Source organism: Vidua chalybeata, chromosome 3, assembly GCF_026979565.1.
Source record: "Vidua chalybeata isolate OUT-0048 chromosome 3, bVidCha1 merged haplotype, whole genome shotgun sequence".
Taxonomy (NCBI): domain Eukaryota; kingdom Metazoa; phylum Chordata; class Aves; order Passeriformes; family Viduidae; genus Vidua; species Vidua chalybeata.
Genome location: NC_071532.1, coordinates 58,669,514 through 58,691,353, shown reverse-complemented (window position 1 = coordinate 58,691,353; position 21,840 = coordinate 58,669,514). Strand labels below are relative to the sequence as shown.

General features: G+C 37.1%; 1 protein-coding gene across 1 annotated transcript in view; it reads left to right on the top strand.

Annotated features, from left to right (window-relative positions):
- ENPP1 (ectonucleotide pyrophosphatase/phosphodiesterase 1) overlaps positions 1 to 21,840 on the top strand; it is a 53,237-nt gene that overhangs the window by 15,677 nt on the left and 15,720 nt on the right. Inside the window, exons 3-13 of the mRNA XM_053938034.1 lie at positions 1,304 to 1,420; positions 4,369 to 4,494; positions 4,686 to 4,746; positions 9,669 to 9,766; positions 13,314 to 13,393; positions 14,705 to 14,824; positions 15,948 to 16,057; positions 17,233 to 17,298; positions 17,606 to 17,678; positions 19,347 to 19,455; positions 20,620 to 20,751. Of these exons, the coding sequence (XP_053794009.1) occupies positions 1,304 to 1,420; positions 4,369 to 4,494; positions 4,686 to 4,746; positions 9,669 to 9,766; positions 13,314 to 13,393; positions 14,705 to 14,824; positions 15,948 to 16,057; positions 17,233 to 17,298; positions 17,606 to 17,678; positions 19,347 to 19,455; positions 20,620 to 20,751 (1,092 nt within the window). The remainder of the gene's footprint in view (positions 1 to 1,303; positions 1,421 to 4,368; positions 4,495 to 4,685; positions 4,747 to 9,668; positions 9,767 to 13,313; positions 13,394 to 14,704; positions 14,825 to 15,947; positions 16,058 to 17,232; positions 17,299 to 17,605; positions 17,679 to 19,346; positions 19,456 to 20,619; positions 20,752 to 21,840) is intronic.

Genomic DNA, 21,840 nt, shown 5'->3' with positions numbered 1-21,840 from the left:
AAGAGTGGAATAAAAATACCAGAAAATAAAACTCAGGTGTACTCAATAATTGTGTGTACTCACTTGAGAGGTAAAGTGATCCTGGTACTAAGTGTCTGATCTGGCAGCTTCCATGTATCCCAGCTGTCACTGTGGTGAATGGCTGGCTTTTTTCAGTTCACCATTAAAAAAACCAAAATGAAACAACAAAACACAACAACTTCTATTTCATGTTGTCCTGGAACATTTGTTTTTCATTTTTTCCAGTCAATTATGGAGGAAAAAAAAAAAGTTATTTTTTTTACTGGTTGGAATTGTAGCCTCAAAACATTCCTGGTGGAATTCCTCTGTCTGTTTTCTGTTCTGAAAAATATGCGGTTTTTTCAGTGGTGAAGTTTCTTCAGGTGGAAGGTTATGAAAGGTTTTTTTTTTTTTTTTTTTGTAAGAGATTAGGCTTATATCGGGAACAAATATGAAGAATAATTTCAAAGCTGAACATAAAATGATTTTCAACAGAAGTTCAGTTTATAAAATTTCTGTTACAATATATATAGGTTTCTTCTCATTTTATTACAGCTCTGCAGTATTGGTTCCTTAATATCTCATTTTCCTAATATCACACATCTCAAGATTCTTCAGAAGAGGAGCCATATTAGGGAGGATTTCTTTCACTTTCTTCTAGTGATTGCTCAGGATTAGACAGTGTGACCAAATTCTTAAGTTCTGTTAATCCTTCACATCACCAGTTTCTGGTTGGGTGGTGGTGGGTTTTTTTTTTTTCTTCTTTTTTTGTTTGTTTGTTTTGGTTTTTATTATGATCATTCCCCTGCCCTCAGCAACCTCAATGTAGTGGAAGAATGCTATGTCTTTTTTTTTGATATTTAAATTGAACAAAAAATAAACCAGTAGGCAGTATACTCAAGTTTGTATCTCTTGTGTCTGCTTTGGAACAGCCATCCTTACATCTTGAGGTCTTACATATTCTGAGGGACTGTACTCATATCTTCCTGTGACACAGAAAGGCAAGGACAGTCACATCTAGCTTTTTTTTCATTGGTTTCTGCCAATACTGAAACACCATGTTTTTGCTAAAAGAGAAGAGAACCCTTTGATCAATACGATGAAAAATTATTTTTGTTCAGTAAGAGGAAATAAGCATTTGGTTGGATCAAGACTTTCCTTTGGCTGTCACTGTTTTTGCAGCCATCCTGTACATTGTGGAATCGCCAGCTGTGTCATTTCATACGCTGGGTGTATTAGTTTCTTTTGCCTGTTGACTGATTTGAGCTCAGTCACTGATATCTAACACTATCCAATATTACAGTGAAAACCTGCAAAGGTCGTTGCTTTGAAAGGACCTTTGGAAGCTGCCGTTGCGATAAAGATTGTGTCAAGCTTGGAAACTGCTGCTTAGATTACCAGGAAACATGTATACAACCAGGTAAGGATGGAAGAAACTGAGGGAGCAATCTCTCTTGTTCTTTGACAGGGTCCAGCTCAGCATATATAAGTACTGCTGTGGTCAGGGCTTATTTCAGATGGGCATTGAGTGCAAAGTGGGGCTACTGAGCAGCAGAGTTGTTATGATGCCACTCATCTCCCCCTTTTTATGCTGTGTTGCATTCCTGGATAGAGTTGCAGTGATAATGCTGGTACTGGGTACTCCCGTGGAAACATCAGGGCTCTGGCACAGCTGCTGTTTCACACAAACAAAGCTTCTATTTCACCCAGCTGGACTACTTAGGAGCTGACAAAGCCAGTAGGCTGGCTTTCCCATAGCTCTCCTGTGAGAAGAGAGGCTGCAACAGACTGTGGTGCTGCCCTCCCCCTTGGAAGGAGGAGGAACAATGGCAACTCGAGGTCTTAGCCAGCTTTTTGTTTGCTGGTGATGAGACAACAGTGACCCGCATTGTCCCTGGCATCAGGGATAACTCCTACGTTCTTGGGCAAGCCTGGAATAGAAGTGCATTCTGCATATTGCATTTGTCTGTCATCGCCTGAGTGAAAAAGGGGAAGGACAGAGCAGCTCTGTGAAAGCTGCCATCTCTCCTTACCCAGCTGCTCAGGCCCTCGGCCTTGCTACTCCCCAGCCTGAGTGTGAAGCAAGGGTCATGAGCATGAATCAAGGCAGGATGACAAAACAGATTGCACTGGTGAAGAATTGTGAAATCAGAAGCAGCTGCCATGATTTGCCAGAAGGCAAAGGTCAAATAGACAAACGTGTGAAAAATACCTTGGAGAAATTTTACAGGGAAAGATGTAAGTGTGTGTAGAACAACAAGGACAGCACTTGACTTCTCTACTTTTGTTTTGCCTTTATGCTTCAAAAGCAGCATTCCTTTCAGATAACTTTTTTCTTCTTACTCCTCTTTATATACATTTGGTTCATTTCTGGGTGAGACCACACCGATACATATAAAATTCCAATGTGGACTTTGAAAACCAAATAAATAAACTGAGCTCAGATCCCTGCTTCAATTGACTGCTATTGAAAGGTCAAGTTACACATATATAGTTGATATATCCAGGTATATAGTCATATGGGTTTTACTCTGTTTTATTATATCTCTCTCCCGGAGTATAAAGGTTCTTTAAAAACAAACTGGAGAGTCTGACTTAGCACTAGGAATATGAATGAATTCATTGGTGCGCTTTTTTTTTTTTTTTTTTTTTTAATTATCCCTAACATCAGTGGAGAATCAAATTCTAATTTCCCAATAGTATCATGTAACTAGAACCATAATAGATACTTCTCTCTCTCATGGAAGTAGAGATCTATTTGGTACTAGTGGAATTGCTGAAATACAGTAATTAGTGGAATTACTGAAGTACAGTAACCTGAAAATGAGATTAACCTCTTGACAATGCTTTTAGGGATTTCTAATTGCTAGTAATGTATGAAAATCATTGAGCATCTTCTGCTCAAACATTTAGATTTGGCTTCCATGTCTCTGTTAAGATGTTCACTTAAGTAATAAGTATTTAGTCTTAAGTATTCACTTAGTATTCACTCAGCTGGTAATTTCACTGGTTTTTATCCTAACTGAATGTAAAGGATTTATTTATGTTTATGACAAATCATAGAATCACAGAATATGCTGAGTTGGAAGGGACCGATCAGGATCATGAAGTCCGACTCCTGGCCCTGCACAGGACATGCACATGGGACAGTCACACCCTGTGCCTGAGAGCGTTTTCCAAATGCTTTTTGAATTCTGTGAGGCTTGGTGCTGTCACTACTTTCCTGAGGAGCTTTTTCCAGTGCCCATTCACTTTCTGGGTGAAAAATCTTTTCCTGTTACTTAACCTAAAGCTCACTTGACTCAACTTCATGCTCTTTCCTTGAGCCCTGTTACTGATCACGAGAGTGAAGAGCTTGGTACCTCTGTTTCCCCTCATGGGAATGTTGAAGACTATAATGGAGCTTTTCCTCAGTCTCCTCTTCTCCCAGCTGAACAAACCAAGAGACCTCAGCTGCTCTTGATAAGGTTTCCCCTCCAGACCCTTCACCATCCTCATGGCCCTCCTTTGGGCACTCTGTAATAGTTTAGTCCTTTTCTTATATTGTGGCACCCAGAACTGCCCCCAGCACTTGAGGTGAGCCCACCCCCATGCAGAGCAGAGCAGGACAATCCCTTCCCTTGCCTGGCTGATGATGCTGTGCCTGATGCCCCCCAGGACACAGGCCCTCCTGACTACCAGGGCATTGCTAACTCATATTCCACCAGGACATCTAGGTCTTCAAATGATACAATGTACTGCAATATGCCATTCATATTGAGAAACCAACATTGTTCTCTAATAAAATCAGCAGTGGAGCTGAAGTTTGAGCTTAGTTTTAAGCTTTAAGCTTATAGAGTCTTAAATAGTGGCAGTGATGCTGAGGTGCTGAAAGAGGCTGGAGTGCCTGATGATGACTGATAAAATCCACTGTGACTTCAAATGCAATAAATAAATAAATTAATGCTGCTCAGTGTTTTCTAGGCATTCCAAATTCAGACTATTTTTTTTTTCTGGAGGAGTTTTTGGGAACTTTTTTATAGTATGAGCATACCAAATTAAACCCATATAAATTACCATATTTCAGGAGATCTGTAAAATGGATTCTTTCTGATCTGTGGTATTTATACCCATATGCTGCATAATTGTATTCAGATGACTATGCTCATGGATATTTAGTCCTGGGTGTTCCAATTTTCTGAAGTGCCAAAATTTGCCATACTATACATGTATGAGATAACTCATTATCTCTATTACACATCTGTAACACATTATCTCTATTTCTCAGTGAGTAGAGATTTGAGACTGAACTTAACACTTGCTTTATTAGTTCTGTACCTACAGTAGTATCAATCATTTTGTTGTCCTTCTCTGTCACCTGTTTTTTAGCCCACATATGGACCTGCAATAAATTCAGGTGTGGAGAAAAGAGGCGACTAGAATATCGTTGTTCTTGTTCAGATGATTGTGTGGAAAACAATGATTGCTGTGTTAATTATCAAGCTGTTTGTAAAGGTAAATATCATCAAAAAATTACTACCCTCTTTCATATATACCCATATTTGTATGTATATATTTTAAATGTACCCATAAAAGGAGCAAGAACATAATATGACTTCAAAAGCATCTGGTAACATGAAAAAACCTTGCATCTATCAGTAAGAATGTACTGTCTTAAAAAATGAATTGCACTCATTTGTTTTAAGGAGAGGCAAGCTGGGTTGAAGAAGAGTGTGAGAACATTACTGAACCTCAGTGTCCGAAAGGGTGAGGAAATCTTATATTTGCATAGCTTTGCTCTTTGCTTGTGTTTCATTTTTGAGATTGTTCTCCCTGCTGTGCCTTCCTGGGACCCGCTTGCCTTTTACACACACAGTGAAAGCAGCTGCTAGAGAGAGATGAACACCTGTTTAGCCAGCATTTGGTGGTGCTTACCAAATGCATCAGGTTGCTCTATCTCAGCACTTGCTTGACTTGCAAGATATGCCTATTCCTTAGCCCTGGTGTTTCTCATGGATGTGTGTGCCCTGGGCAACTCGGCCTGGTTGCCAGTCATATTATTGACCTACATGTGCTACAATACCATTCCAAATATTTTGGGACTCATTCTGCAATCTTAGACTCTTGTCTCCCTCCCTTGTCTCTTTAAAAGACCTTTCCAATACCTTGCATTTTCCAGCCTCAGGACTGCAAACTGTGGGCAGATCTGTGTTCCAGCTCCACTAGGAGTGGGACAACACTATTTGCAAGCTGTCTGAATTACTTTCTTTAAAAGGTGTAAAGTGCCATGGGATCCTTGTATTCTCTGGCTCAGCTCCGCATTGGGCCTGCTCCTGCAAGTTATGTATACAGTGTGTGAGGAATGACTCATGTGGTTTATGGCATCAGCACTCAGGCTTGAATAGTACAGCAAAGCTCCCAGCCAGGAGAAAAAGCTTGTATTACTTGAACTGTTTTTGCTGTGGGATCTTCTAACTAAGTTTATAGTTAAAGTTGACTATAAACGATGATTGTAAATCTAAGCTATCAATAGAAGTGACTTAAATTCTAGATCGATTTATGTTCCAGTAGTAAATACTTGCTAGACATGTTATGGGACACGTTATGCGATAACTATATTCTTGTCTGATAAGTATCAAAAAATACAGACCTATTTTATTTTGATTTTGAAATTATAGTCCAATCGGATATTTCTAAGTAAAACTATTTTATTTTGTTTTTATGTCATTACTTTTTTGACTTAAGATATTTAAATCATGCTATATTTATTCATTGGAGTTATAATACTGTCAAACAAAATACAAAATATTTCCATTTGAAATATTTCATACCAATTGAGTACCCCTCACTCTGATTCAGAGCACTAACAGTTGCTGACATGTCAGAACCTTAATCAGGACAGAAACTGTAGCTTCTGTCCAGCTTGTAGTCCAAGTCCCCAGTAATCCCCTATGTAGGAAAGTGATAGCCAGGTGGTTCTTGAAGGTTTTGTCATTGAATTTTGTTCCGAATTCAGGAGCCATTTGGGACTTCTTGCTGGCAACTGGGTCTAGAATGATGATTTCTCTCACGCAGGGTTAGGAAGCGTTGCCCTCAAGAGGTTGGTAAACAAAGAAGAGACTTGTGCACATCCACACTCAAAGTTACTGACGCATATGCCGTAGGGCAACTCCTGTTGGTTAACTTGTTTTTAGGGTTTTTTGTTTGTTTTTTTTCTGTTCAGCTCATGAAAGGGATACATAGTTACTCCTCTAAAATTGCTTTAATCCTGGTAAACCCCAAAATGTTGCAATAAAACCCAGCCCAGGAAAGGGTGATGTGTGGTCAGAGTTGAATCAAACAGTGTTGACTGAAGGTTCATCTTGGACTGTTAGCACACAAGCCTCTCCCAAAAGTAACAACTCTGTAAACAATCCACTTCTTCCTATGCTGTGTGGTAGGCACACCTATGCTGTGTGGTAGTGCAGGTGAATTTAGTTGCAGTGCTCATTTTGAGACTTCAGGATATTAATTCTGATTCCGTGCATATTAATACAGCATATGTGGGTTCGGATTGCTGGTTTTATTCTGTTTTAGTTTTAGCTGGGTTTTAGCTGTTCCTGTGGTGCAGAATAGACAAAAGATGAGGTGCTTAATCTGAGAAATCCCACTGATTTCAGTGGGATCAACTGCTCACTGATTTCACTGATCAACTACTTAAAATTAAGTACACAACTAAGTCTTTCCAAAACTGGGTTCTATATTGTTTAATAGCATTATAAAGTTAATAGGCTGTAAGATCTCAGGAGTGATCTTGTCATTCCCACTATTCTAGGAGTGGAATGATACTCAGACAATTCAAACCTACTTAAGCAGTTTATCCTAGTACTTACATAGATGGCTTTGCTGATGACTTTTTGCTGTCTTTTTGTCCTCATGTCTTTTTCTGTACTTCAGGCCTATTACTATTTGTGCTGTCTTCATTGAGCTGTAAGAGCATCTGATTACTTTCCTCTTTGCTGATCTCTCTTTATATCTGGAGATTGCTCTTATGCCTCCTGTTGAGGCTTTCTGTACATTTAGTGGAAAAGAAAGTTTTTCTTCCTGTGCTTTGTGGCTGTATATAAGCAGTATGAATGTATGTAGGATAAGAAGTCTTCTGTGTATTATATTAGGCTTTTCAAGAGAGCTTTCTTTTCCTTCCTATTTTGTTTTCTTTCTCTTAATTATGGTCTAACCTGCCTGCAGTGAGGGAGGTCAACTTGGCAATGTGTTCCTTGGTTCTGGCCTCTTGATCATATAGAGTGGTGAACCTACTAGACCACAGCAAGCCTGTGTTGCCTGCATAATGCTTCCATAGAAGCCAGTTTATAGGAGGGGATAATTGCTACTGCATTTCCTTCAGTTTGGAGTCAGGATGTGACTGTGGCATACCTGTTTATCCAAGAGCTGTGAAACACGCTTGTCTTACTGTTTGGACACAGACAGCATAAATCACAACAGGACCAAAACTTGAGCCTCCCAGACTTGCTTGCTCATGGCAGCCCATTCATTAAGTAGCAAGTGCAGTCTTGGCTACTGACAGGAAAAATGCGTGGAAGTGGCTGATATACCTAAGAATGGAGCTTGGGTCAGTTTGTCTGGGGATTTTACTGGAGCTGTTCCAAAGAGAGCGCAGTTTAACATGGTCTGTCATGCTTTGCTTCCCTGAACACTAGGGCAGTTCACTAAATAGATGAGTTTTGGCATGTGTATACAAGAAGTGAAATGGGCAATTGCCCTCATTGTGGCAATGGCCTATTTTGCCAAGTTTAATTTTACACGTGCAAAGGGGTCAGTTGCTAGATTTGCAGACAACCGAAACATGTATTTTACAGTTGGTTTACTTGTAAATGCCAAACCAGAAACAGTTGCATAAAGTCCCTTTCTAAGTGCTTGTTTTAAGTTTGGTGGGGTTTTCTGGTCTGGTTTTGGTTTATTTTTTTTTTCTTTTTTCTTTTTTTTTTTTTTTTTAATTAGACTTGTTGGTAAGTAGTATTGAACAGCCTTTGCCTCAAAGTTCACATTTTATTGCACAGAACTTTGCAGTGAAGATTTTTAGACCTCTGCACTGAAGTGAATCAATTTATTGAGAAGGGACATGTAAAACTTGTAGAGATCAGAATCTATGGTGCAAAAAATTACTTGTAATATGGGCAAAGGTAGTGCTCCGTTTCCTTACTCTGTTCTGCCATATGGCTTTAATTTTGACCTGAAAATCATTAATTTCTGTTCCCACCTCTGACGTATAAATTAAAAAGCAGGCTACAAACATTCATCTTAGAAATACATCTAAAGATTTTATTCTATGGGGTATAGGGTAGGCTATGTAATAATTCTGACTAATGAAATCCTTTTAGCTGAACTGTTGTCCAAATTGTTGATTAAAATTTTCTTAGGATCGACATGTTTTGATTGCCTGACTATTTCTTAGTTTAATATAGTTACTTTTGTTTGACTGACACACAGCTCATAAATGTTTCATTTGTAACTGACTCTTCAGATTTTTTTTTGTGGGATACATCAGTAAAGAAATTGTCAACACTTTATAAATAATATTTGTCTTCTATCCTCACTCTTTTATTTTTGGAAACTGAAGTATAACAAAGTTTAAAAAATGTAAATATAAAAAGGGAAAATGAGCTGGCAATAAACCAATATTTTAATATTATAATATTATAAATATTAAATTGTTTTATGAAATTCCGTATTTTCAATAGTTATTGCTGCACAGCAGTGATTTTTTTTCAGTCTCACATGCCCTCATATCTATAGGTCAAACACAGGGTATGTTTTCTTCAAGGAAGAAGTTACTGATATTACAGAAGTTACTATTCCTGTCTGTGATGCAATGTTTTAAGTACTTACAGTTGGGGAGAAATTGTTTGAACAGGACTGAATCTGGGAACAAGTCAAGACTGGAAAACATAGGTCCTGTGGAGACTGGAAGGGGAGATTTTGTTTTTATTGGTTCCAGTGAAATCAGTATCTGAATTTATCTGTCAAGTTCCTGCCAGAAATGCTGTTACAGTGTTTTCAGTCGCAGGGCCACATTTTTGAGTTTGGAGATTGGTAGGACTTCTGGAGTGGTAAGCAAATTCTTTTTGGTTGGACAATCTTTGGAAGATGAGAAAAAAAGTATGTGTTTTAGTTGCTGATTTAACATACCCTGTGCATTAGACTTGCTTACAGGTCTTTGCGCTGTATATATACATTAAAAAATCATTTTTTTATTAGGTTACAGGCTGTTCAGAAGGAAAGTAAATAAAGGAAAATCTGGCTTTGCATTGCCTTCTTTCTTTCCCTGCTCTTAGCTTGGGGTGGGAGAACGGGTTTGGAGGGGCTGAGTGTTGCTTCAGTGGGACTGATTTCAAGATAAGGAGTACCAAACCTATCAGATGGATCACCTGAGCATCTTGGCTTGTTCATCTTAAAGGTGTGTTTGAAATCAGGCCTTGGTCATGGCTTTTCTGTGCATGCCCTGCTGCAAACCTCAGCCTCTTGAGCAGAGGGACTGGACAGCTCACCACTGTGCCAGCAAAACTTCTGCTGAGGAGGATTTCCTTGGCCCATAATGAACATTCCCACTGTCTGGGGAAACTTTCTTGAAATTAGTGATAGGAAACTGTTTCTCAGAGTCTGCTTTTAATATTCAATTTCTGTTTGTTCAGATTTACCAAGTCTCCAGTGTTACTATTTTCATTGGATGGCTTCAGAGCAGAATATTTGCAGACTTGGGGTGGACTTCTACCTGTTATTAGCAAATTACGTGAGTAGTTTCTTTGTCTAAAAACTATTATGATGTCTTACCTGAAAAAAAGCCACAAATGCAGCTCTCCTCACTCTTTAAAATCCTGACTCTTCTGCCATGAATATGGAAGTTGTTGCCCTAAAGGACACCAATGCACAAAGAACTTTAGTATTGGAAAGTGGAAGGGCAAGAAAGAGAGAAAAAGAGGGCTTGAGGAAAGGGCCCTTTTGATTTTCAGTGAAATCTTATGAGTTATAGCCCCTGTTATATTTAGGAGGTGGATTTTTTTTTTTTTTTTTTGCTGTGAGGTTATTTTATTTCTTCAAAATGGAAGTAGATCCTTTTTTACTCTATAATGTGTATCATCTTATATTTAGGTGGAATGGCTGTGGAAAATGAAAAGCATTTGATTATATTTGGGAAAGAAGACAGAGAAGGAATAGACTAAGAAGAGATGATATAGAAGGGCTGGTAGAAATGTAATGAATCCAAGAAAACCTTAATTTAACAAAGATTTCCAGAATAAATAAGAAATATTCCCCAGCTTTTTTAATGTCTTACTTGATTTGGTGGTGTCTAAATAATTTTAGTTAGTTTTCCTGTTTCTGTTTTGGCTGTGGTCTGTAGAGAACTGATGGTATTTCTTGTCTGAAAAATACGCCAATCTTCTTGACATTCATAAATTACTACCTGGGGTGCCTGGTTTCAGTTTGACTAAAAATAAATCAGTAAAAATACTTGCTTTTTTACACAGTGGTTGTTACAACTTGAAGTGTTCCAGAGGATAACAATTTGCAGATGTATTTGAGGTTTTGGGTTCTTTTTAGTTTTGTTCCATGCTAGAATAAAATGAGACATTTGCAAAGTTTTTATTAGATGCAATTATAAAAAAATTAAACTGGAGATTTCTGGACATTTCTAGGAGAGGCTGGCTAGTACAAATTATTCTAGCTCTGCCTGATATACAGGATAGAAGTGTCACAAAGCATCTGTAGGGCTTCCAGTCTGTGACACTTATACATGTAAAGTGTTTCTTCATTCTTTGGTCTGGATAGACTACAGTGGGACTTCTCTCATTGACTTCTTTAATTAACTTGTACTTCTCTTTGCACTGAAGCCATGATTAATTCTGACCACTAAGAAATACAAGTATATTTGTATCTTCATCAAAGTCATTTCACTTCTCCACAGCTACAAGGTTTTTGATGGTCAAAATGCATATATTTAAAGAATTCTAATACCAGAATGCCTAATAATACATGTTTTATATCCAGCAAAATAATGCCCCAGTCTGGGAGCAAGTATTAATTATGCATTATACTTATGGTTCTAGAGTACTCTGGATAATTTTTTGGTAATATGGTAGAAGGGCTTTGCTATACAATGTGCTACAGGATCTTCAGTTTTCTTCTCTTTTCCCTTGTAGTAACAAATTGGTGAACTGCTCAAATAAACCAAATTTTCTTTAGTAAGAGAAAAATAGTCTCATTAATGAAACTTGGTGTCACTGAGGTGTATATCCACTCTGAGGGCCTGTGGCTTCAAATCTCTTATGTGCTTTATGTTCCATGTGTCCAAAAATGGTGGAAGCAGTCATATTCTAAAAATAAACTTTTATATGGGTGAGTAAATACTTCTGCAGGACTTCACTATTCAGAAAAGGGTAATGAAATCTATTCCTCTGTGTAGACAGGTAACAATAGTGAATAAATTGCTTGACTATTGCTGAAAAATTGTATTAAATAATTTCAGAGTTCATAACTGTCCATTTATAGGACTATTCAATTTTCAAAAGAGTTTAAGAATGACAGCATTTACAAAGCAGTGAACAGCTACTCACATTCAGAAACTTATGGGATTGCCTGGTTCTGTGTTAAATTAGGACCGTGCTAAATGTCTGGATTTAAAGCATTTTATGACAAGTGCAGAATTCCAATAGATAAAAATATTGCCATTATTTGGTCCTGATATTCTGGTGTCTCCTTGGAGAAATCTGTCAGAAAAGATGTCTGTAAGACTATAATAATTTCACTTTTACCATGTTCTGTTATACATTTGCTCTCCCTGCTATTTGGAAGGTGGACAATTCAGCATGGAACTGAGGGATTTTAGTGAAGCCAGGCATAGTCTTGCTGTGCACATGTGGTGTTCAGAGAAGACATTTTCATATACAATTATGCTGTGATATTTTAAGTTTTAGATAAATGATCCTTTTATCTTTAAACATCTTTAGCTAAGCCAATGAGCCAAAAAGAATAATCATAACTCTGATGGGAAGTCCTAGCAAAAACTGCCTAGGATTTTTGGCAAAACTTTTAAAGTGTGTTTTTCTATTACTTTTAAAAGGAAACAAAACAAAACAAAACAAAACAAAACAAAAAAAAAAAAAAAAAAAAAAAAAAAGAGAAAACAACCTCCCCAGCCACCCACACCAAAAAACTAAGATTTTGGAAAACAGTCTCAACAACAGATTTGGAAGTAGTTGAAATGTGCTAGATGTTTTCCAGTAATAAGAGAAGATACAAGTGATTATTAGTTACTTACAGAACACAAGTGTGGTAGGGGATGCCTGTGTGACTTGAAAGGATTTATTTTTCTCACCTGGCTTCTTTTATCTTGATTAGCTCAAATTGATTATTTCAACTGAAATCTAATTGAAGCCCCAATTCAATGAGTTCAAAGTACCTTGATGAAACACCTCCTATGTTATGAAGCCATTAATTTATATTCTCTTTATATTATATATAATTACTCAGACTAACAGTGAAGATGACGCAGTGATGTTCTTCTTATAGGGTCATTAGTTTTGGTCCTTTAGCATCTGTTGGAGCAGTTTTGGTATTTTTTAAGTTGTCATGAAAACATTTTTTTTTCATTCTGAAAATTGGGACCCACACATTTGCTGATGGAAATTTAGACCCCTTAAATAAGGTTTGTCCAGTTGTTTTGGCCTTGCTAATGCCTCTTCATCCTAGAAAATACTGTACACTAATCTCCATAAAGCCATATGATTTGTATATTGAGATAAAGAAATCTTTGACATTCATCCTAGAATAAGAGCTTATTTTTTATATTTTAAAAGTCCCACAAACAAGAAAGGAAGACTGCATAATAAGCAATGATTTGACAGATGGCTTAGAGAGCCAGGCACCACTGTGCCAGTGGCCACTTCACCTCGCCTCTGGGAGCACCCAGGGTTAAGTGTCTGGCTGGTCTCAAGCTGCAGACTGCTTTTACTGCATACCAGGGCAACTTTGGAGGGTGTGATGTCTTTCATTTTTCATTCTTATCTGTACATGCTTTTCACAAAGGCTGTAGGTTTTGCTCATGTGACCATTTCAGTCAGCCAGTAGGCATATTTTGTGTTAATAGGCTTTTAGTCAGCTTGTAAATGAATATGGGAAGAAAACTTAAGTATTACATCAACATTTTTGAAGAATTAAAACCTTCTGGAAATATATTCTGGGTTTTTTTTTCCTTTTTAATAGCTATACATTGTCATGAGAGAAGCTTGCAAGATTTTTATTTCAGTAATTTTGCTGACTTTCTTTGTTACTTCCTCTAGAGAAATGTGGAACATACACTTCCAGTATGAGACCAGTGTATCCTTCAAAAACCTTTCCCAACCATTACTCCATTGTCACAGTAAGAATTCTTGTATATTATATGTGTCCACTACTGTTAATTATCAAGTTTTCTCCAAGGGTATAGTATATTTTGATGCATTATTAAAATAATTTGATTTCCCTTCAGAATAAGAAAAAATATGTATTATATTTATGTAATTTAGGTTAACAGCTATTATATAACAGTACAGCTAAGTGGCCAGATCTAATGTAAATAAATCAAGTCCTTCCAAGAGTAGATGTGAACTTTTGGCTATGTGGGATTTTTCACATCACTTTACAAAACAACACATCACTTTTTACAAAACTCCTCATTTGTGTATTTTGACTAAATTGCAGTTTCGTCTCTTGGAGTGGGAGCAGCCTGACTGCTTTAAGTTGCCAACCTTATTCCACTTCATTAAGGTAGCCTGGCATGATGAAAAGGAGGGTATGAAATGAGAGGAAAGATTTGAGCATCATGCTGATATTGTCTCTGTGATGGACTGTACCTAAGCCTGCACAGAAATGTCACAAAGCCGATCTTGTAAATTTGACACCTCTTGCATATAGGAGGAAAAAGAAAAATGGAGGTTTTCAACACAAATGCAGAGTTGGAATCCAGGACATCCTTTTTAGTTTCATCATGCCATGACTAAAATTCAATAAAATACTAGGATCTGCACTTTCTTCCCAGTTTGTCAAGACCTTTGATGAGAGCACAAGTTCAGAAATGAGGTGCTTAATTGTGTAATCCTCACAAATCTCCATGACTGAATCTGCAACTGAGTCATTAATAATGCCCAGCAGCTATGTGAGGCGTACAGTACAGAGCTTTATCTCAACTCCTCATTCTTGTGAAAAGTAGCAAGGTGGTGGTGTCTTATCCCTTATAAATGTAAATAGGAGCTAGTCTGATTAAAGACAGAGCACAAAGTCTACTAAAACTACCCAACACCTGGTGCCTGCGGTTCTTTGACTACGCATGTAGTGGTTTTCTAGAGCTAGAGCTTTTGCTCATGTGAAGGAGGTCTAACATAGGTTAATTGCTTTATCTTTGGTACTAAAGAGACAACAAATGCGTGAACTCTAACAGTGTCTTTCAGTTTGATCCCAAAGGACAGTGCCTAGTTTTTTTTAAATCTCACTGACAAGCAAATAAGGCTTGGAAGGTAGGGCTTGGAAGCAGTGAGAGATGCTGCTGCTGAATTTGGTTCCTGAGCTACTGGTGGAGTAGAAGTCACCAGCAGAGTGACTGTTCAATGGATATATTTGTCTAAAGGACATGTTTGAGTAGCTGGAAGGTTCTTTTTCTTTAGAGCATTGCAACAAGGCATACTCTCAATTGCAGGGGCTGTATCCTGAATCTCATGGTATAATTGATAACAAGATGTATGACCCTAAAAGAAACGCATCCTTCACCCTTAAAAGCAAGGAGAAGTTTAATCCACAGTGGTACCAAGGCCAGCCTGTAAGTATTAATGCCCTTCTGAGAATGTACAACACCCTGTTATGTTACTTAATATGGCTTGGATGCATAGTGATGTTGAAAGGGTACAGAGGGTAATTCTAAGTCAGCCAAGAAGCGTTATTCAGCACCACTAGGACTTGCCGTACTAGAGCTGCAAAATAACAAATGAAACAAAATGTAACAGCTTTTGTTGAACTTAAATGGAATTCTCCCTAAGGACAATGCTGACCTAAAATAGCTAATATAGCTACCAGATTTTCATCTGTTTTTAACATGAATGGGCTTGCAGTTAACTTCCGTGAGGAAATCAACAGACCAGTAAGTTTGAGTAATAAGAAGCACTAATAAAGGTTTATGCTCTGCTTAAATTACTCGTAAGTCCAAAGATGTGGTTTTAAAAGAAATTGTATCAGCTCAATCATATACGTATGGCAAAACTGATGAGATTGGCTTGAAAATGAAGTGGCATGGAAAAATTTGAGTGAGCTCTAGCCTGAAGAATAGCAAGGGACTAGATATAAGTATTTAGGATGTGGGGAAGATGGGGTTTTTTTGGTTGTTTGTTTTTTTGCTGTTGTTTGTTTTGTTTTGTTTGCTTGTCTTTTTTTTTTTTTTTTTCCTTGAGGAAAGAATACACAAGTGTAGAACTTGCAGGCCACTGAGAATCAAGTGAAGTATGAGTTAGGCAGGAAACATGCAGAAGGCATAAATCTGTAAACCATGTGAGCAGCAGAAAAGAACTGTCCAAAATGCTGTTTCCGTATATTAAGAGTGTGTGGGACACAGGTCCTTGGAATATTGCCACCCCTTTTGAGACATTTCCCCTTCCTGGTATTCAGCCATGGTTCTACCATTGCATTTTTGCTAATGGTTCCTGCCTCTGTCCTGGCTCTCCATGGCATTGCAGCAGCAGGGATGTGGGTGTTTGCCACAAGGGATCAGCCTACAAGGTGTTGCTGGGCTGCAGATAGCGATGACAGGCAAGATGGATGGAGTGCATCCCATGAAACGATTGGTTTCTGATCTCGCTGAAGGGTGTGGAGTTGGTGAGGGGGCCGTGGGCTTGGCAGGCTCTCAGCTGATTTGGTGATGGGCGCTAATGATGGCAAATGTTCTCTGGCAGATTTGGCTCACGGCCATGTACCAAGGGCTGAAAGCAGGGACCTTCTTCTGGCCTGGGTCTGATGTAGCAGTGAATGGAACCTTTCCAAACCTGTATGAAATATACAATGGGTATGTAAATGCCTGTGCCTCAGGAATATTTGACTTTAACGATTGCAGTGGGATAGATGCCAGAGAAAGCATATTTTTCCCCTACTTTTCTAAATAATTTTGTACAATGGGGAAAAAAGGCTAGGATCCAATTAACTTTGTTTCAGTATAATGTAGAGCCTTTGTTTAATTATGTTTTCATTCCTCAAAAAATGTTTTAATGGTAAGATGTGTAAAAATCAGCTTTAAGCATAACGAGCTTTGAAGCTCTAGTGCTTTACTCTTTCTATTTATGTAAACCTTTTGTGGCTGGGGTAGAATATTTCAATCCAAACATCTCATGAGTGAATGGATCAGGCCTTGATGTGATGTTGTCCATGGAAACTAAAGTTTTACTGTTGACTGTGGTAAGCCGTTCCAATTTAAAATTATTTTCATTGCAGATTTTGAAAATATTAAGGCACTCATATTTTAGTCAGTGATTGCTCTTCACTGCAATTAAACATTTTCTGCTTAATGAAAATGTTTATCACCATTTATTTAATAATCTCAAATCTTGCCCAAGAAATCAAGCTTCTCATTTCTATCTTAGGATCATTTTCTCTTCTTACACCCTTCATACAGGATGGAATTTTCAATTCTAGATTTGCTACCTATATTTTCTTCCCTAGGAACTGATGATGCACTGTTACTTTAACTTGTGTTAAACACTGAATACTTACTTTGTGGGTGCCTGGTGTTGTTAAAGGTCAACATGCTTATTGTTGGTCTACTTCTGTAATTGATGGCAAAGATCTACTTTGTAAGATAGTATGAGAAACTTTTATTCAACCTATTTAAATTTAAAATACCCAACCCCACTCCTAAACCAGGACTTTTTCAAAACATAATACAGGAATAAAAGCCTGCAAGTAACTTTGCACCTTAAGGCCAATTATTTGCTTTGTATAATAAGCATAAGCACTACTGGGAGCATTATTCTAATCATATTGGGAACAATATTCAAGGGAGATTTGGATCAGGCCATAAACTCCTGTAGAGTCAGGCAGTTAGCACAGACAAATTTGTATCCTGCTAAAAAGCCTTTATTGATTTTTTTTTTCTCTAAAGTACAGTGATTTTTTGGTAATGTATGGCTAAAAGATTTAGCTCTTTAGAAACACGTGGTTAGTTGATATTGCATTATTTTGATGCAGCTCAATCCCCTTTGAAGAAAGAGTGGTGACTGTCCTTCGCTGGCTGCAGCTGCCTGAAGATGAAAGGTGGGTACACATTTGTCAGTGTGAGTTCCTGTTTGAGTGGTATTGCAATGAATTACTTTGTAAGCACAATTTATGTTTTAAACAATATCTTATGCTTTATTCTAACAATGTTGAAATGTTATTTAGTGCAAACCTGTTTCTATGACAGAAAACTTTTAAAATTAAGTTGCATCTCTCAGTTTAATGTATTTTTCCTCTGAATGACAGCATTGTTTCCAATATGTGATCTCCATTGTTGAAATATAATCTCTTCATACTGTCTCAACATGTATGTAAAATATTACATTTTTGGTACTGTTTGATATAGACCACACTTTTACACTCTGTATTTAGAAGAACCAGATTCCTCGGGCCATAAGTTTGGACCAGTAAGCAGCGGAGTAAGTAGTTTTGTAGTTTCTTATTTTTTTTTTTTTTTTTAAGTTTGATGCTTTGCTCTGACTCTGTAAGTTCCATAATTCATGTTAGGTTAATTGAGATCATGTGAAGTATGCTTTTTAGGAAAAAAAATTGTGAATAGACAGTCCATCTATGATTAACATTGATATAAGGTATATAATGGCCTATTTAGTGAGCCTAATTTTTATTTTATTTATTTCAATAACTTTTAAATTACCAACGTGTTTGGATATGTCTTGTATGTTTTTTTATCTGCTCCTACTTACTAATGGTTCATGTTGATTTTTGGCAGGGGAGGGGAATGGGAACAGAAAATTTGTATAATTTTAATTTAGCAACAACAGAGGTTTGCATAACAATGTCCAAGTTGTGGTGGTTAAGTATTCATGCTACAATTGTAATTCTTTTCCCCCCAGTCTCTGTGCTAAGGTTAGGTGGATTTTGGCTTTATTTCCCTGCAGTTATAATTTAGGCCTTCTCAGAAAGAGACAGATAAAATGAACATTTGCCTCATCACAGTCTGTGATTTATTATAAAAATAAGAAGTCTTTGGGACTGCTACTGTCTTAAAAAATACTGAATAGCTTTGCATTTTTACCAAAGTGAAAAATTCAAAGCAAAAAGTTCTTGGAAATTCAGGATCTTTGTAAAATTCTCCTATCTTGAAGAGTCAGGTAGTTTAGGCATCATAAGTAGGTCTTTAGCTTCAGTGGTGACAAAAGTAGAAAAGCTCTTGCCCATTCCTCTTGAGCTGTGAGTAGCTGCTATTCATGTAAGGAAGTAGCAGACATAATTGGAACTACAGTATAGGGAACTTGATTAAATGGGTTATTTTTCTCTTCAATGAGTGGGTCTAAAGTTCTGTATGTCAGGAATGCTCTGGAGAGAAAGACCCTGCAGATTTGCATATAGTCTCTGCAGGAGCATCTCTTCTTTGTTGATACAAAGCAAGACAGCTTGTACTAGTAGTTCAGTGGGGTGACAGAAGTACTTCATTGGAAAATACTTTTTTCAACCTAGCAAGTATTCAAAAGCAGCTCCAGTGCTGTATCTCTGCAAGTGAGCTAGGGCCCCAGACCCCTGATCACAAGCAGTGCTGGACTCTAGTTCATTGTTTGGCTTTTTCAGTTTCTTTAAAGTGGTTTGACTGGATATTAGTCTCAGAGCACAATTTCAAGGACTGTTTGCTCCAATTCCCAACCGGCATTTTGAGGAAGGGTATGACAGGCTTGGCTTCCTCTGTTCTATCCAGCACATCAGTATCTGCATCCTTTGTCATTCCCAGCTGTCTTTGGTTGTGCCCAAGCACAATGCAACAAGCATCCTCAATTTCATATTTTAAAACCACCATCACGGGTTATAATCTGTAAGGTGTTTTTTTGTTTCTGCTTTTGTTTGGTTTTTTTTTTCTTTTTTAAAAGCATCTGCAACTGAAATAACAGATAAAAATGTGTAGCTGTGCCATGGTGCATTATGCAGAAAAAAAAATTGGGCTAAGTGCTGTATAATGTAGATATAGCCAATCTTCTGTAAGTGGAGGGAACTCGAAACAGTGCAGGTGATATGCAGTCTGCAGGCTCTCATTTTTATTTAGACATATTTAACAGTTTTTTTAATACTTACTTTACATTCCTGTTTTTGTCCTGCAGGTCATTATGGCATTACAGAGAGTGGACAAAATAGTAGGGATGCTGATGGACGGTCTAAAGCAAATGAACTTGCATAAATGCCTGAACATTATTTTTATATCAGATCATGGTAAATTTGATTTTATAAAATATATCAAAACTTTGAAGAACTATCTTTATAAAGTAATAGTCTGAATTTATACTTGTATGTTTCTGGCAAGGTTAACAATATAATATATTAATTATATATCAATTAATAATATATAAAATATATTATCAAGATGATATGAAAGATAATCACTGTGAGAGTCAGACTATTTTATGAGGGGTAAAGAAGTGGAGAACAAGAGAGGAATTAAGTAATTTTCATATTTTATTTCTAATTCCTTTTGTGACCATTACCAGATGATAAAAGAAGTAGAATAAAAAATGTGAACTGTAAAAAAATATATTTATTTTTCTTCTGTCTTTTAACTACACTCCACAGCACCATTTTACAATCTGCTGAGGGACTAAAAATACAAGCCATAGCTTCCTTTCCAATATCAGTTCCCTTATATGTTATTAGAGAGCTGTGAATATGAAGCTTGGATTTGTTTTTCTAGCTTTTCTTTATATCTGGAATTATTTCTATAAGTTATGTATTTAAGTAGGTTTTTCTACTTATTTTCTTGACAAATGAACTATAAACAGACTTTCATGCAGCACAGAATTGACTTGCAAAACTCATTGCCACAGGGAATGATGCAAGCCAAATATCTGTCCAGGCTTATAAAAATTATGACATTAATGGAGGGTAAACCTGACAGGAATTATTTAAAGTAGGAGTTTAAATGCAATAAACAATTTGAAGCCCCTTTGGCATCTGAAAACTGATAAAGAGCGCTGGGAGAAAGACCAGTCAATAATTCTGTGCTTATTGGTTATTTCTTTAGATATGTACTGAACATTATTAGGTAGGAGACTGGGCTGAATTAATACTTGGTCTGACCATTACTACTGTTCTTAGGCTCTTAAGAGTTCTTTTCCCTTTAAAGAAGAAAGTTTGTCTATTTATTAAATTGGAGAGTCTTTTTCAGATGAGGCATTGGCTGATAGTATTTATCTGTGACTGGTTTTTTATCTTCTATACATGAGTATTTTGGTCTTCTTGGGTCAGATGCTTTGGGATTGCTGATAAAAAGACCAGAGAAATTGCATTTCTCACTTCTACTACTAAACTTACATGTCTCCTTAGCAAGGTGACTCTACACTTATATTCCCACTTTAAAAGAAAATGCATTTCCTTTTACAGGGATGGAAGTAGGGAGCTGCAGAAAAACAGCATATCTGAACAGCTATCTGGACAATGTTCAAGATTTCATAGTTGTACCTGGTCCTGCAGCTCGCCTAAGACCTAATAATGTTCCAGATGAGTATTTCTCTTGTATGTAGTTGCTAAACTAACTTTTGCTATTGGGTTATATGTTTTTGTTCTTTTCAAATTCGAACTTAGGATCCATGTATTGCATTAGTAAACTTGAGTGAATGCTAACTAGGGACAACCTGGACAATGATGAAGAGGAAATACTGAGTAGTGTGTGCACTTGTGTTTTTAAAGACCATTTTCAGATTTCCAAGTCTGAAAGTATATTTGAATCCCACATTCAAATACAGAAAAACATTTTATGGGCTGCCTCAGAGTTACCAACTGCAAATGCCTTCTGCCTTGTGAATGGCATTCCTTCACATAACATCGCCTGTGCACAAGACAGCCCAAAAATCCTCCCTTCATGTTTCACCTCATTTCCTAATTTATTAAGTTTTGTATAAATTTGCAATATTTCTGTCTTAGAGAAATGTTAAATTGTTACTATAATTTATATATTTTTGAGTATTATGTTTCCTAGTTATAAAAAACTAATGCCCTGACAGTAATTGAGTAAATTGCAAGTAAACATAAATAATAAAACTGAGTAAAAATCAATGAAAACTTACAAATTTTATATTCTGATTTGTTAAGCAGTCTTATTTTAGGCAAATATTTAATCCCTGAAATTTTTGGTACTTTTTAATGTTGACTGCGGGAGCTTTCTTCATGTTTCATAGTATTTTTGGGTGGGTTGGCATTTTTTTCTGTCGAGATTATTGTTCTCTGTGCCCTTTAAAACTTGTAGACCTCAACCCCAGTGACTTTAAGTCCTGTTTACTTCACTGCCTGATGCTATTCTAAACTGTTTTAAATGTTTACTTGGAGAACATGGGAGTCAAATGCAGTTTCAGGCTCTCCCTGGAGAAGTTCAGGAAGAGAAGTGGTGCATCTCCTCCTTTGGATGTGTGCACTGTTACAATGAAGTAGCATAGCTGTCTTTGTAGCACGGCGTGTATCTGTGCAGGAATTATGAATGGTTCTCTTGCCAGGGTAATCCTTTAGGTACTTGAGTCAGGTATTGTATATCAGAGTCAGGACAGAGTAACTGTGAAATGTAGTGGGCCTGTTTAACACAAAATGTCAAACTACATGATGTAATGGCCC